Source organism: Colius striatus, chromosome 5, assembly GCF_028858725.1.
Source record: "Colius striatus isolate bColStr4 chromosome 5, bColStr4.1.hap1, whole genome shotgun sequence".
In the NCBI taxonomy this organism is placed as follows: domain Eukaryota; kingdom Metazoa; phylum Chordata; class Aves; order Coliiformes; family Coliidae; genus Colius; species Colius striatus.
Genome location: NC_084763.1, coordinates 2484082 through 2500334, shown reverse-complemented (window position 1 = coordinate 2500334; position 16253 = coordinate 2484082). Strand labels below are relative to the sequence as shown.

At 41.8% G+C, this 16253-nt stretch overlaps 1 protein-coding gene across 1 annotated transcript in view; it reads left to right on the top strand.

Annotated features, from left to right (window-relative positions):
• The first annotated feature begins 8428 nt into the window (after positions 1-8428).
• The window catches only part of CNTNAP2 (contactin associated protein 2), a 908805-nt gene continuing 900980 nt past the window's right edge, over positions 8429-16253 (top strand). The window contains exon 1 of the mRNA XM_061996383.1: positions 8429-8525. Within this exon, the coding sequence (XP_061852367.1) occupies positions 8429-8525 (97 nt within the window). The remainder of the gene's footprint in view (positions 8526-16253) is intronic.

Here is a 16253-nt window from a genome sequence, read left to right as displayed (position 1 = left end):
AGTCATTTCATTCTCAGTTTCATCTGTAGCTTTCAAAATGACTACTTGGATGTCAAGAACAGTGCTTTGTGCTCACAATATTTGTGCAGTTCTGATGTCCACATACACATGGCTTTATTATCTAGTACTGCAGCTTGCTGACTGCTTTCCCTGAAAGAACATCACACCAACAGTGATGGAACCACACTGAAAAGGAAATGAATAAGTAACCTCTTTTTCAGGATATAACTGCTCCAGTATAGAATTTATAGTAAGATGACAATAAAATAAATAGTGGTTTTCAGACCACCATAGCAGTTAGCACTCAATCTCCTTAGTTCACCAAAAACTTATACCATCCATTTTTCCCTTTAAAAAAGTAGGAGGTTACTTGCTCTAATGAAAACCTCCAATCGGTGAATAGGAACATTCTTCAAGGCATGTGGTACAGTCGCTCCATTGTGAGCTGTGGACAGATCTGATCTGGTCAGGCTCGACTGGAGCTCTTATGCAGCTCAGAAACTCCACCAAAGGCCAAGTAGCTACAGTGGCAGCATAGCCATGGCAAATGACTTCCTGAAGTCAGCTTTAAACTCCTCTAACACTTTCAGGTTTCAAGAAATTTGCCAACTTGACAACCTTTCCACAGTGAATGTTTTTAATGCCAGGCTGTCTTTGTTAGAAATTAGAAGCCTAGCAGAAAGGAAAAAGAAAAGAATCAACAGAGGGGATGGATGCATAGGAAATTGTCTGACAGGCAGGTGTGCAGACAGGCAAAACAATATGTGTTTGCCTTTGAAGTGTGATCATATGCAGGTAGGATGCAGAAGCTCCAGTTGTGATTGACAGCCCGCACTTACACTAGGTGCACTTAATAAAAGGCAGTCCTGGAGTCATAATGAGGAATTACTGGAGCTGCACATTTCACTGTACCACAATGGCTTGTATGAAAACATTTCTAACGTGGTTCAAGAGGACTCTGGATACTCCTAATATTATAAGATGGGGTAAATGGTAATATTTTAAAGTACTTTTATTGTCAAGCATCCGTATGCTATCTGTAGCAGGAGATGAAGATAGCTGTGGTATATTAGTGTGGTAATTGAGACTGAATGATGCAGACAATATAACAGGGAGGCAAATATATATTTACTCAGAATGCTTAAATGCTTCAGTAACTTTAGTGCATTATTCTGCTAACCTCTTCCAAACTGTTAAATATGTATTGAGTAGATAATGAGGCTCTATCCTCGGTAGCACAAATTATTTAACGTAAAGCAGTGGTTTAAAGCTACTGGTTGTGAATTATTTCAAAACCTTTACCAAAGAGGTTCCCAAGATGAGGGCTGTAGATCACTGTCAGTTTAAAGAGAGAAATCTTGTCAAATTATGCTGGCTCTTTCCTGTGTTTCCAGCTGCTAATTTGCATTAAAATATAGCTAAAAATACATCAGTTCTTCCCTAATAGTACTTTGCCGTGGAAGTATTTACTGTATTCACCAAAGTGTTGCTATGTTCTTGTCTTGCAAAAGTCTTCAAGTTACATGGAGTCTCCTCATCCAGGCATAAATGGTGGTATAAGAGCAGCTCCCATCTCTTCTCCAGCATTTACCTTGCAGGCTGTGCATTAGCCAAAGGGTGCTTTCCACCCCCTCCCACCCACCCAAACAGCAGAATGAAATGTCCCAGGTTGATTTCAGTTTCTCCCTAAAGGGTGACTAGAAATGTTTTCAACATAATTGCATTTGCTCTTCATAGTATTACTGTAATTCACTTTGTGCATTTTTTTCAGTGTAGACCTTCTCTTATGTGTCCATGGATGGCTTTTGAAGTGTCTAAACTGAACTAAGAAGAGACAATTTCAGCACTGTGTTTTGAACATGCATTTAAACGTGCTTTAAAATACATTCTCAGTAAGATCTGTTGCACAGGGTGATACTTAAATGCAATGGCAGTTTCATGTAGGTGCATGGAACATAAGGAAAAATCTCCAGTGTTATGTTATACAATTAGGAGATGCACAGTGTCTGTCTCTGTACAGACGAGACTTCCTTAGATGTCACAGGCATAAATATAAGGGATAAAATCCTGACAAATAATGAATAGGTATAACAATTATATAACTAGGTATGATAAATAGGGATAAATATAAGGGATAAAATTGTGATGAGTTTCAATTTGATTCAATAGCAAAGCTCTGTTTAGTTCTAATAGTACTAAGATTCCACCTTACTCATCCAAAGCACCCAAGACAAGACTAGTTTCTGAAAGATACCATTTAGTGTATTTCCCATTTAGCAGGAATCTAAATAATATATAAAAATATGATATTATTGCTATTGGTAAATAACCTTCCTAAGAGAGAAGGCACCTATGTGACTGAAGGACACGATAAACTACGAGAAAAGAAACTCTAACGCTTACAGAGTCAAAATCTCTGGTCTTTATTACAGAAAGAAATAGAGTCTTCAAGAGGTCATTCCTTCAAGGACTTAATCCATGTTTTAAAAGTTGTCTAGATGCTGCTCAGTGCAGTGTTCTCAGGTGATGAACTTGGTGACATCCTCACACGACCACTGGGTTCAGATGGCGATCCCTGCCTCCATTCCCTAGTGCTTGCCCAAAGGAAACATCATCCTGCGTGTTGTCTGCACGCGATACACAAGGTGCAGCTGAGCTTCCAGCTGGGCTGGTTGCACGAGTAACAGACACAGTTGCTTCATATAGATCCCTAAACCAGATAATTTTTCAAAATAGATTTGTTCACAGATATAACATTTCCAGCTTGGGAGAAAAGAATGCCATTCACACCACATAAAGTCATTTATCTCAGGGATTCTCAAATGCCGTTTCATTTTCTTTTTCATTGAGAGACTTTAGGGATAGTAGGAATTCCACAGTATAAAATCCATCCAAACAAATTAACAGGTGGTGCATAAATGAAAGAAGAGGGAAACATGCCTAAGGTGGGGTTTGGAGGCAAACTTTGAAGAAAAAGAAAGACATGAATGTGTAGAATGTGTCTTGCAGAAGAGAATTGTTTTGGATTGTTGAAGTGAATGAGCAGTAAATAAATAATATCTGTAAATAAACAGATTCTTTCATTTCTTCAAGGAGCATTAAACTGGAAATTAGCTCAAAACAAGCCTAGTGATTAGTATAAACAAATTACATTTATGACAGGTAACCACCCTTCTTGTTTTGTTGTTTTAGTCATGATGCTGCATAAGAATGGAATTCAGTTCCATTTGCATGTCTATAAGATGCAGATTCAAGTCTAGTTTATGTCTGAGACATATGGTATGATTTTTGTTTGTTTTGATTGTCAACATTCTTCATTATGCAGTGTAGATTGTTAGAGACCAGGTATCCCTAAAGACATTTCTGAAGGTAGGTGCTGTCTTAAGCACATATTTAGACTAGAGAAGATGCAGGCACATGAAGCTGAAAGCTTCTGAGCGTCTTCAATTTCTTTCTTTCTTTCAATTTCTTTCCATGTCTGTAGGAATGACAGCCTGGGGTTATTCTTTTTTGTAGTGACATAGAATCATAGAATGGTGGGGGTTGGAAGGGACCTTTAGAGCTCATCCAGTCCAACCCCCCTGCAGAAGCAGGGTCACCTAGATCAGGTTGCATAGGAACACGTCCAGGTGGGTCTTGAAGACCTCCAAGGAAGGAGCCTCCACAACCCCTCTAGGGCAGCCTGTGCCAGGGCTCCCTCACCCTCACTGAGCATTTTGAGAGTTTAGTATTAATTTTTCAATCCCACCTTTGTTATCAAATATATAAAGAAAGAGCTAGAGCCATATTTTGCTAAGATCCTTTAGAAACACATTTCCCAGTTTTGATTTTGTTGTTTGTTCAACTATGAAAAAAAATGGTGGTCAAGCCAAAATGAATTCACTTCAAACAACCATCTCTATTTCTATCTGCGTGAAGCAAGAGGAAGGTAACGGCTCTTTTCTATCTACAGATCCTTATCTTCAATTTTAGCTCCATCAGGATGGTTAGGAAAGTCCTTCTTCCTTTACGTTTCTAGAAAATGTTTTCTTCAGGTCTTTACAGGTTCTCACAAGCAGATGATCTCGATTTTCATGCTCCCACTTTCTCCCTCCTATGTTTATAGACATTCCCAGTAGAAAACTCCATCTTGTGCTTAATAAACCCAAGAATTCCCTTAGTAACAGAGCTGTTCATTCTATGGCATTTAATTCTATGCATCTAGTCACAAAGTTGTGTTTGGTCCTAACCTGAAACAGTTGGAATTATTGAATACTTGGAAAGATTTGCATATTGCATCTATCTCTCCCGTGTGATCATCTCTATCACTCTAGAGACTTGGCTGGAATTTCTCCTGTGGATGGTTTTCAGAGCTCCACCATGCCAGGGGGGCTTCCCAAAGGAAAAAAAAGTGAAAGGGAAAAACTGTGTTGAAATGGAAGTTTACTGGGAAGAAAGAAGCACAGCTTTTACTTTTCAGTATTAATTCAGAAGTTTCAGCTTGGCTCATTTTCACATGTGGCCCCAGCAGATCACTTTGTTGGATGCCTTTTGGTCCCACCAGTGGCTGAAGTTCTTAATTATCCTTTCTAGCATTCTGACATTGTGTTTTTCTTCTTGACGTTCACATACTGTAAATTTAGCTCTGCCCAGGATGAGTGCCATTTAGCAGACAGTGCTAGACAGCCCTAGTAAATTCAGAGTGATCTATTCCTTCATCAATATATGTGTATAATTTCCATTAAGCTCAATAAAATTTGTGTACAACTCTGTTAACTAGAGTCCTTTAACACTTCAGTGTCTCGCTAATTGCCAGAGAGGTTTCAGCAGTAGACTGAGACATCTCTCCCGCTTTTAAGGTTCTCAGAGTGTTGGTTTGAAAAATCTTATGGGATCTAATTTTCTTATGGTAATACGTTTTCTAGAAGATCTTCCTTCTGTGTGTTTTGGCTGATCCTGGTCTGCCAGGACATTTTGTTACCCTGTAGTGTGAGGTGTTCAAGTCCACAACATAGGTGCACGTTGCAGGCACTTGCTGGTTGCAGGAAGGTGCTCAAGGTGCAGGAAGGTTGCAGGAAGGTGCTCAAGTTTGCAGCTGCTCAGACTGTGGGAGTATGTCCCTGCTTGCTTTGAAATGTCCTCACACAGGACATTAGGAAAGGTTAGGAGGGAGAGCAGAAGAGAGAAGGATCCAATGACTTCATACTGTGCCCTAACACAACTTGACTATGTTTTCATTTCAAAGGTTAATACATTCAACTTGGATTTGTTGAATCACGTAAAGTAATATTTCAAAACATCCTCCAGGAAAGAGAGATAAGAGTGTCTATATGATGGCTAACTTATTTTATAGGACTAAAAAATGCCTGAAGATCCTTGTAATAATTTTTGTGTGACAGAATCAGTCAAAGTTAATGATTTTCCTGGCCTCAGTTGTGGTTATATTAAAAATAATTGCATTACCCTTGCACAACTCATTGCTGTTGCTATGTAGTTTAAATATTTTATGTAGTAAGGACTGCTCCTACTCTGAGGTGGGGAAAAATGCAATGATCTGTGCCATTCCTTCCGTCTCAAACCACGAGGAAACTTTCTACTATCACCATTATTGAGATAGTCATCAATCAACCTGCTGAATCTTCCTGGTTTGAATTATTTGTCTTATCCTTTATAACTGTTTTAAATGCATGAGTAAGCGGATTGCTTTTGAAAATCCCAGTTAGCATATGCTAAAGAAGTGTGAAGTTTAAACAATTCAAATCAAATCATGGTTTTTTTGTCCACTGGAGGACTTCATGACGTGAGTGACGTGCAAGTATATGTGTGTAAAAGCATAAATGGGTGATGTGCAAGTATATTGCTTTTGTTGTGTTTGTTGGAAGGACCTTAAAAAGCTGAGATTTTGTTTGCAACATCATCAGTACAGCTTTAAATACTTACTCAGAGAGGCTGTTTAGTACTCACTCAGGTGAATAATAAAGGGCAATGAATACTGAGAGTTGCAAGATCTCAGAATGGAAGCAGTGGGATTTTTTTGCATGTCATAGAAGTTTTTCTCTTTTTGTTTTGGTCCATGAGTACCTGCAGTCAGTGCTGACAGTATACCAGCACCATCGCTTCTTCTGTTGCTAAAAAGCAGAGAATGTAGGCTTACAAATCTGAAAAATGATGGGATATAGAGCAAGGGGGCAACAGAGGATGTTAACAGGAAAGAAGATATGGAAAGAGGCAATTTTGAACTAGTTTAATGGCACTAACTAATATCTGATTCTTAGTTAATTGCCCTTTTTCTTTGCAAGTTTCCTCCGGGCGTGCTGGCATTGCTTCTCTGAGAGCATTGGAAATACGAATGTATTAATACTGAATCTTGGTAAGGCAAGGGAGAGAAATGTTCAAGGAGGAAAAATTACAGCAGCTGGACAAGATTATAGAAACACTTTTCCCCAGGACTGGCACTTCAGCTTTTTCCTGTGCTCTGCTGAAACCTCCAGGCCCCAGCTCTCCTGGGATATCACATATTACGTATGGATGAGTTTTCAAAGTGACTTAAAATATAGGCATGGTACTCCCTCTGCAAGGCAATAGGATTGAGGATCCTAATATCCCAAGGCCTTTCTGAACATCTCATCTTACGTACAGTCTTAACCACTTCATCACACTCACCAAATAACAGCAGATACTTGTTAACAGCATGTGTATTAGTCACTGAAAATAATTTATCCCTGCTTTGGGGATCCTCTAAAGAAATTACAAGTCTCCATTTCTCAGCCTTCTCTATAAAACACCTGAGAAATAATTGTTTTCATTTTCCCTTGCCTCATTGATTGTAGAATAAATAATCCATGAATAACTCCCCACCCTCATTATTCTACTGTATCTAGCGAGCAATAACTTTTGGTTCAGTCTGTTTAAGGGCCGTGGCCGCAGGGATGGAGAAGGGTGGGAAAAAAGCAGTTGGACTCCTGGAATCCCAAACCCATAAGGCTAGGATATGGCCAGGTTCTCTCAGTCATCTCTCGTAGGTGAAAACCGTAATGACACTTTAATGCATCTTGCTTCCTGGCTGGGTCTGTGCGTGAGAATTAATTACCGGATGAAAACATCTGCATTGGCGGCTCCTGCGGCCCCAGCTCTCTGCAGGCGGGATGGTGCTCACCCCCCAGAACTAGGAGCGCTCGGAGGACTTGCCTGCTGGCCGCCCGGCTCGTGTCCCGGCAGGCTGGAGCTGCGGGAGCCGCTGCCACCGCGGCGTGGGGGGAGCGGGGAGGAGGGAGCGGAGCCGCAGCCGGAGCCGCAGCCGCAGCAGCCGGAGCCGGAGCCGGAGCCGGAGCCGGAGCGTCCGCGGGGCTGGCGCTGCGGCCCGGGGGCGGGCGGGGCGCCGGGCGGCGCGCAGGGCTCCGCGCACGGCTTCAGCACCGCGGACAGCGGCCCCGGCGCGGCCTGCCCGCCGCCGCGCTCCAGCCCGGCCCCGCGCCCCGCGCCCCGCGCCCCGAGCCCCGATCCCCGCCCAGACTCGCCCCGAGCCCCGAGCCCCGCCCGACACCTCGGCCGCGATCCCCGCCGCGGTGCCTCGGCTGTGCCTCTGAACCAGGCAAGGGAGGACGAGCAGCGTCCTGGAGGCCGGAGGGGCGCAGAGGAAGAGGGAGGAGCTGGAGGAAGGGGAGGAGAGCGCTCGGGAGAGGATTCTCAGTGCTACTGCCTCTTCTCTTTTTTTTCCGGGGGAGGGGGGGTAGTGCTGTTGCTGGTGGCGGCGATTCCTCCTGCTGGAAGATGATGAATACATGAGGAGAGCGGCTCTGAGCCTGCTTCTCTGCTGCGGGAGTGTCTCTCCCTCCTCCTGTCTCCCTCCCTCTTCTCCCTGCTCCTGTGTGAGTGTGTGTTTGGCTCCCCGGCTGTGTGTGCGTGTACACTGTGTATATATATCTGGGCTGGGAGGTTATTGCAAGCTCCTCTCAGCAGCGCTGCTCTGTGCAGGAAGAAGAGCTCAGCTGCAGTGGTAGCATCAACAGCAGCATTCGCAGCACCATCGGATTTTTCCGCCTTTCTCCCTTTCCTTCATCCCCGTCTCCTTTTCCATCCCTACCCCCACGTCTTTAGGGGATTGATCTTTTTAATTTTCCTTTTTCTCTTCTGCAGCCGTTCTTATTTGAGACTTCGTGGCTTTCTTCTCTTTTTTTGCCTTCTTTTTTTCCCCCCTTTCTTTGAGAAGGGGGCACAGACACACAGAGAAAGAAAGGAAAGAAAAGTACCGGGACTCATCCTGCTGCTGCAAACCCAGAGACAGCAGACGCGAAGAGGGGGAGAGGAGGGTTGGCTCTTCTACCCCAAGGTAAAGCCCTGCCCCCTTTACCTCCTCGCCACCTCCTCCAAGAGAGAGAAGGGGCCAAAGTGGAGAACAGCAGGTCTTCTGCGGCTGGCTTTTGGAGTACAGGGAGCCAGGAAGTGAAGGATGGTTGTGGTTACCCGAGCTGGCTGCAGGGCAGCTCTCTTCCTCTGGATTTTCAGCAGCATTAGCTGCAGAGCCAGGACGGCTCTGCCTGCATCTCGTAAGTACCCTTTTCTAAGAAGCATGCACAATTTCAGCTCTGCAGTCAACCAGAGGGGAATTCCCACAACTCTGGGAGGTTGATGATTTTTCCTCTGCTGGTGAATCTGGTTGTTTTCTGAGCATCTGTATGTGTCTGCACTGAGCTCTGCTACTGTTCACAGTGCTCCCCATCAGATCTTCCTCAGTGTAGATGATTTAAGTGGTTGCTGGTGTGGAAAGTTGAAAGACCTGCTCTGTGATACAGTCTTGGTTCTGCAATGGAGTCAGAGGGGGAAAGGAATCAGAAGCTGTTCCAAGTTTGGGTTGTTTTTTGTTTGTTGGTTTGGTTTTTTCCACCTTCCCCGCAAGGTATGCGATTTGCATGTACAAGTATTTCACTTCCACAGTTGTGTGAGGGGAAAGAGGAGATGTGAGCAGTTTCCATAACTAGTGTTTTACCAAGGAGCAGCAAGAGGGAATTGTGTCTTGTTTGAACAGGAGAGAATGATGCTGAGTTGATGAGAGGGAACTGAGCCAGGACAGCTTTTCTTGAGCGTGAAGTTTTGCTTCCGATAATAAAATGAGGAAAGATATTTTAGAGGAGAGCAGCAATTGCCCCCCTAGGGAGGCAGAAACAGGAGAGAAATGATCAAGCATCTGCTGAGATGCTGAACTTCAGGGCAGAAGAGGGCAGAGCACCTATACAGGACCCGGTTCTGCTGTCAGTGTGAAAATGACAGCGTACTCCTTGATTTCAGTGGGTGTTACATCAAATCTTTAACGTTGCGCTGAGCTGTAGTTTCCAGCAAAACATTGGCACGTAGATGTCACTGTGAAGTATTTAGTTGTTTCTTTTCAGACCATGTAAAGCATTTGCCATTGGCAAAGTATTTTTGAAACGCACATTGAGATGAAGCAGTGCATTTTTATAGAAGCGTCAAAAATAGACACTACTGTCGGCTTCCTCTGCTGTTTATAGAGGAAAGAAACGTCCTGAGATGCTACAGAGAGATGTGTTGTGATTGCGAGTCTGAGAACGGGGGCTGATTCTCATGACCAAGCAGGGGATTATCTTAGAATGTAATGTATATACTGCATAGAGATCTATGTGGATCATTACATTTATTTGTTTGTTTCCTTGGGGGCAGGAATAAGCAATGCAATGATGAGGGATTTGGAGCACTGCTGTACTTTCTCAGTGGGTTTCTATCTGTTACCATCCGATACCTATTGAAAACTAAACCAATGTTATTGTGCCAGGATTTGCTTACACTTAGACCTTTATCTGTGTATCAACAGAAAATGCACAGCAGTGCCTGCGTTGTATCTAGGTCTCAGAGGCTATAGGGTGCTCAGTTATTTTCCTGCCTTTGATTTCAGAGAAATATTGATCCTTGGCTTTACTGCTTGGTTTCCACTGGCTACCTCAATTTTTTTTTCTTTGAATATTATTTCTTCATGATCATGTCTCAGGCTCTGCATAACAGGAATATACAGGGGGGGGAAAAATGTATTTCTGACTTTTAGGTTGCTAGAAATCTGTTCTTGGAAAACAAAGTTGCCCATACTGCCTTCCTTGAATGGGATTTCCGAGCCTTATATATTTATTTTCTTGTCTTTTTTCATTCAGCAGCTAATGGCTGTAGTTTAACTGGAAAATAACCCTCGGTGCTTTATCTGATTACCTGCCAAACACATCCTTAACTTTTGGAAGAAGTTAATTGAGAAGTTAATGGTTGATAGCAAAATCACTATAACCAGAAACGCCGTGAGTAAATGATATGTATAATCTGAAATGACAATTTACTCACATGCATTTCCAGCTTGACAATCTTCATTTCCTATATCCAAAGATGCTTCTGTATTACTTCACCTTCCGAGAGCTTATACCCTACACTCCTTATTTAGTCTACAGCCTTTAATTTCTGACTCACTTCTGAAAGTGAAATGGAGCTAGATTTGTTTACTGGAAACACAAATATAGCTAGAAGTACCCATCAGCCTTCAAATTACTAAAGCAGAGTTCATATTGCAGTACATGCTTAAAAATCTTGTAAAGACCTAGGGCTGCTTGGGAAGTGGTATCACAGTAGGAACTCAAGTGCTGTGTCACAGTGCTTGGTGCACCACTGAACTGGTTATTCTGTTGCACACCGTGGGATACAGACTGGGCACCCTGCTGGCTGTGCTGGGGCTGTTTGTTGCTTTGCATGCAGCTCATGGTGAATGGCCTTGGGAAATTTTGTTCTCCTTTGACAGGAGAATGCATTTAGGTTTGGTTTGGTGGGTTTTTTTTCCCTCTCATCAGTTTATTTTGAACATCATATTGGGAATACTTCTGAAAAATAAAAATGGTGCAAAATGCAACTTTGGCATAAAACTGAATTCCAGCCCTGGTGTTATTGTCTCCTCCATTGCTACTTTATGTTTTGCCTTTGAAGTAATTAACAGCAGATCTATTCTTTGTGGTATTTTTTAGGGAGTATGCAAGATTCATGGTGCACAGTGAATTACAAATCCCTGTAGATGAGCTTGCTACTCATTTTTTTCCTTAGTCTGTTTGTGCTGAACTAGAGGAAGATACAGTTTTTGGATGTCACTTATATGAGAATAAATTGCAACTCAAATGTTTGTTTACTTTGCAAGATCAGTGAATCTATCTCTGTCATTAAAATGATGTCTCTCAGTAATACCGATTCAGAAGTGATAGTGCTGAAAGCTTTGAATATCATTCAGTCTTCTCTCAAGATGAAGTGGGTGTTGAAAGCTCATCTCGTAGTACAATAAACATGCTCTGTGGTACAGTGTCACACACACTAATACTCAGATCTTACTGTAAATTTGATTCATAGTCACATTTTTCATACCTTGGCAATAAATTCTTCATGTTCCTGCTTTTTTAGTTTGTTTTAATAAGCACTGAAGGATCAAAACACTCTCAACTTCTGGAATCAAGGCTAATGAACAACTCAACCAGGAGAGGTCATCACGAGATAAAAAGTAGCACAGAAAATACAAATTTAGAGCTATAGAGTCTTTTACATGGCTTCAAGATGGAATGATAAGAAAATGACTGTGGGTAGGCTCTCACTTGTGTCTGTACAGAAAAAACCCACACAAAGCAGCAACCGTGTCTTCTTAATGAGAATGTTAAAGAGGTTCATCACAGGCTCCTCTGCTTCTCTGTGAAAGCAGCTCACTTCAAAACTGTCTTCCACAGCTGGGTTTTGTCTTTGCTTGTTTCTGTTTATGTGTAATGCGAACCTGATCAGTTACAGAACTATTTAAACTTTCCCTTCTGATGTTTTCAATGCTTTTGCAGTAGGTCCCATACCACAAGTATGGGTTGAAGTTTCACCCTGTTGTAGGATAATTGATGCAGGAATTAAATGAGGCACAAATATGGCAAATCATGAAGATTTGTGCATCAGCACAAATGTTGCAGCTTTTGGCTTTGTCTGTGTGGCACACAGGCTTTTCTTAATGACTTGGATAAATGAGAAGTATCAAAGAAGTGTAGCGTCCCTTTTGAAAGAGCAAGGCATTGTACAACAAACTGACTTTCAGGAGTTCTGGGCTGTATAGAATTAGAAAGTCCATCCTTCCAGTTCACGGTGCTTGGATGTTGGGTGTGTGAGGATGTCACATGCGTTGTCAGACTCACGTTCAGGAATAGTTCTCTTCCAGATAACTTTTCAGTCATCATGACATTTTGTGACGTCTGGTCAATTCCAGTTGTGTTTCTGTTACATCTGATGAACATTTCTGAGTTGAGGTCTGGCTGTCTGCATGTCAACTGCGGGTTGCCACACAATGTAGTTTCGAGCAGGCCAAATCATTTTCATGTAGGTTTAAGGTTTAATCACTTTTCTTACCTCTGGCCGTAAATACACTAAACTTTTAATTGGAAGGCTGAACTTTCTTTTAGGAAAAGGATTTCATTACATTAAACAAATGCTTTTCTTCTTTTCTTTCCTTTACAATCACTTTGGCTATAAATTAGACCAAAATTTACATCCATCACTTCTAATAGTATGCTTATTTCAGGTGCTGTACATCACTATATGACAAAACAGATACAACATTCAAAGACAAACAACAGTTTGTTAACTGACTGTTATTTATCAACGTTGAACTGAGTTACCAGGGGTGATTTTTAACATTAATAGGCTCTTCCTAGCATATTCATAAACAATTTACCTTACTTTTGAATGAAATAGTAACAGTCTGCTGTCATTTCCAAACTGGTGACAGCAACTAGAGCCTGCATCAGTGCTGAAAAGCCAAAGTTTCGAGGTCCTTAACTTCTGTGCATGCAACATTGCACACAGGCTGACTGCAGACATTCGTCTAGATACAGACAGTCCGCTTCAAAGCTTGATGGGGTCAGGGGGCATTGAATCAGTTGCAAATGTCATTGAATTAATGTTTTAAAAACTAGATTTTCGTTTTCTAAACTCTGACACAGTCACACGGAATAAGACAAAAAGCACTTCAGGAACAGGTCTGGACTGCAAGCGAGTTTGAAAGTGGACTTAAAGGCTATGACTTGAAAACTTATCTCTGTGAACATTGGCTGGGTTATTTTTGCAAGGAGACAAGAAATATTTCCTTATTATCTCTCACTTTTTTTTTACTCGGGTGCTTTTTAACACATTTGAAAAATTCTTTCAGTTGATGGAGTTGTGATGGGAAATTCTTCATATAGGAGATATTATTCAGGCATTAGAAACTGTGAATCTACTTGAGTAGCTCACACCACTATGGATCTGTGGGAGACAGTAGGTCTCTCTGTAGGAGTTCTTTTGGAATCTCAACTTGGATCTTGTAAGCCTTATAAAGCATCAGATGTCACGTTCAATGTTTTGTAACTATAGCAATGTTTAAGACCTTGTCCTACTCCCAATGCTTGGGGCAATAACAAACTATGCACAAACTATGGGGGTTTTCTGCCTTTTCCTCCATGTGCTGATCTACATCGGAGCAGTTTGACTCATAGGTCATAGACAAGATAACTAGTTAAATCTTGAGCTGTGCCACCACCCATGTCTACATTTCCTAAGTACCAGTTGTGCTTGGTCTTAGGGAAGTACATAGACTTGCAAAGCTGCCCCTTCAGGTAGAATATGTTAGAGAAGCAACATCCATCTTATTCATAAGGGGAAACTCCAGGTGACTTGCTAATTTTGTTAGTCTTCAAAATGTTAAAGAGTAAGTTAAAGATTATTAATGTTTAGAAAAGTAATTTGGTCAGGACATGATTTCCAAAATCCACATGAACATGGGATCCTTCTTCACAAGATGGGGAAGACCTGTGGGGCAGAGAATGCAGCTTGGTACCTCAAATCTTCTCCCACAAAGGAAATGAAGGAAATCAGGTGACTGATTTCCAGACCCGGGTGCTCATGTTTTTCGGTCTGTGAGAAGTTCTTGAGTCAGTCCATTGGTATGAGATACTTCAGCCTTTGAACTAATATTGATTTTATCTGTACTACACTTCATTTACTCAGCTACTCTATTGGCATTACCCAGGTAGATAACCTGAGACCACCAGCTCGTTGCAGAACGTGTCAAATCTCTGAATTTGGTGGTGTAGGAAATTGTGCTGGTCAGTAATCAATTCTTTTGAGCCGTTTGCAGTTCCATCTTTGAAGAGCTACAATAAGAATATTCCCAAGACTGATGTTTGACATTTACAAAGAGCTCAGGCAGGTCTAGATTTTGATAGCTCTACAATTTTACAAGTGCTTTGCAAAGTTGAGACCTTTCCTACCTAAGACATTGTCTCAGTATTCATGTAGCAGCTGGCCATCTCCTGTTTGTTCCTCAAGCTTGAGGACATGCTAATTCAGAGCAGAAAAGGATATTGATGTTCAAAGTTGCCTCTTTCCCCTGCACAAAAAAGTTCAGAGAATTTTTTTGGCTTTCCAATCTCATGTAGCGATGGTATTTGCAGGCATTTAACTTAGGTGGTCACCCTGCGCCCACTGAGAGACTGAAAGAGTTATTTACACTTATGGTTCATTATTGGATGTTAATATTTATCAACATTTAAAATATTTATCAAATATTTTATTTTCAGCTGTGTGCACACTGCAGAAATACGTTTGAAATAAATCAATGACTAAGATCCACTCAACACAGCTGGGAGCTTTGTTGCCGGTTTTGCATTCGTATCAGTCCAAGCTCGGGTTGGGTTACGACTTTAAATACTTTAAAAAACAAATAAGCAGCTAAAAACACTTTCTAGTAGCCAGGGAGCATTGGAACTGTCGTAGTGAAAGGATTTCCCATCCCACAAATGAATGCCTGGTGTTAGAGTGAACATTTATTACTACTTTCTTTAGTATACTTGAAGCCCCAGTTTAAAGGGAAAGATTCACCGTTGCAGGAATTTAATGGCCTGTTTAGGCATCTGTCTAAACATAACATGAACATTCTCTTTGATTTTGTGAAACTGCTGTGTCATTTACTGTGTTACAACCTTTGCTCAGGTAAATTAGCCATGCACAGGCTACATTTCTCCTGGCTTTCTCTGTTCCTACGTAGCAGGAATTATCTGCCTATAAGCATTTATTTTTCCACATCAAATCTAGGTGTGTGCCACTGTCCATTGTTTTTTCTCACCTGAATGATGGTAAAGCCTTGGCTGTGTCTCTGATTGATTGCTCAGTCATACTGTATGCTTACACCTCGTGAAACCAGTGAAAACCTGGAATCCAGAGGGAAAGGATACAGAAGTTGTTCAGCAGATGAGCGAGGAGACTGCAATAGTCCCTTTCCTTAAGGGGGAGCAGAAAGTCTGTGATGGCAAGTTTGCCAGAGAAGAAAAGGAACAAATGGAACCTTAGAAATATTGGGCTTAATGCAATGGGATGCAACACAGCAGGCAAGGCAATTGCAATCTATTTGAGGTTTTCATGTCTTACATTTATGGGTTAAACGTCACAGGTGTCAAGCTCTTGAAACGCAGCTTGGAAATGCAGTTACATTAGGATGTGATTTTACTCCCAGTTACATTAATAGGAACAGTACCAAGACTATGGATGGGGAAAAGCCCTACCAACAAACAAGAAAACAAATATCTGTAATTTACACCATGTTGACCCAGTTTTCAAACACTTTCCTGAGATCTCTAGACCCTGCCCAGATTGTCAATGAGCTGTAAAAAGGGCTTGTTCATGCTTTCTTTTCTCTGATAAAACTGATAAAAAAATCAAGTATATTTAAAAAGATGAGGAAAACATAAAAATAAGGAAAAAATTGTGATTTTTAAGACATAATTGAAAACTCCTGGCCTCCCACCACTCTTCTGGAGCAGGAACAGAAAGGCGAGGGGGGCTGAAGAGAGCTTCTGTCTCGTACGAAGACGTTTTCTTTCTGCTGAGCAGTGGAGACTGAGGGCCTACCTTGCCCTGTCCACAACATTAGCATCACATTAGGAAAAGAGTGAGCTTCTGTGAGAAATGGAGTCGGAAGCTTATCCTGCACAGGGCAACTCTCTAATGTGCTTTTCTTCAGTTTTACATCCAAAAAAATGATGCCACTGGGCATAGTGTCAGTTAGATGATGGATGTCCTATCTGCTTCTGCCCTGCTACAGCCAAGCTGTTGGAAATGATAGCAGAATTCCCTATAGGTAAGAGATGGTATCCATTACAGTTCCAACCTTCTTCCAAAAACACTCACTGCCAGACCACACACCCATTTGCTTCTGCTCTTAATTTATTTGCCATTTCTCACATACC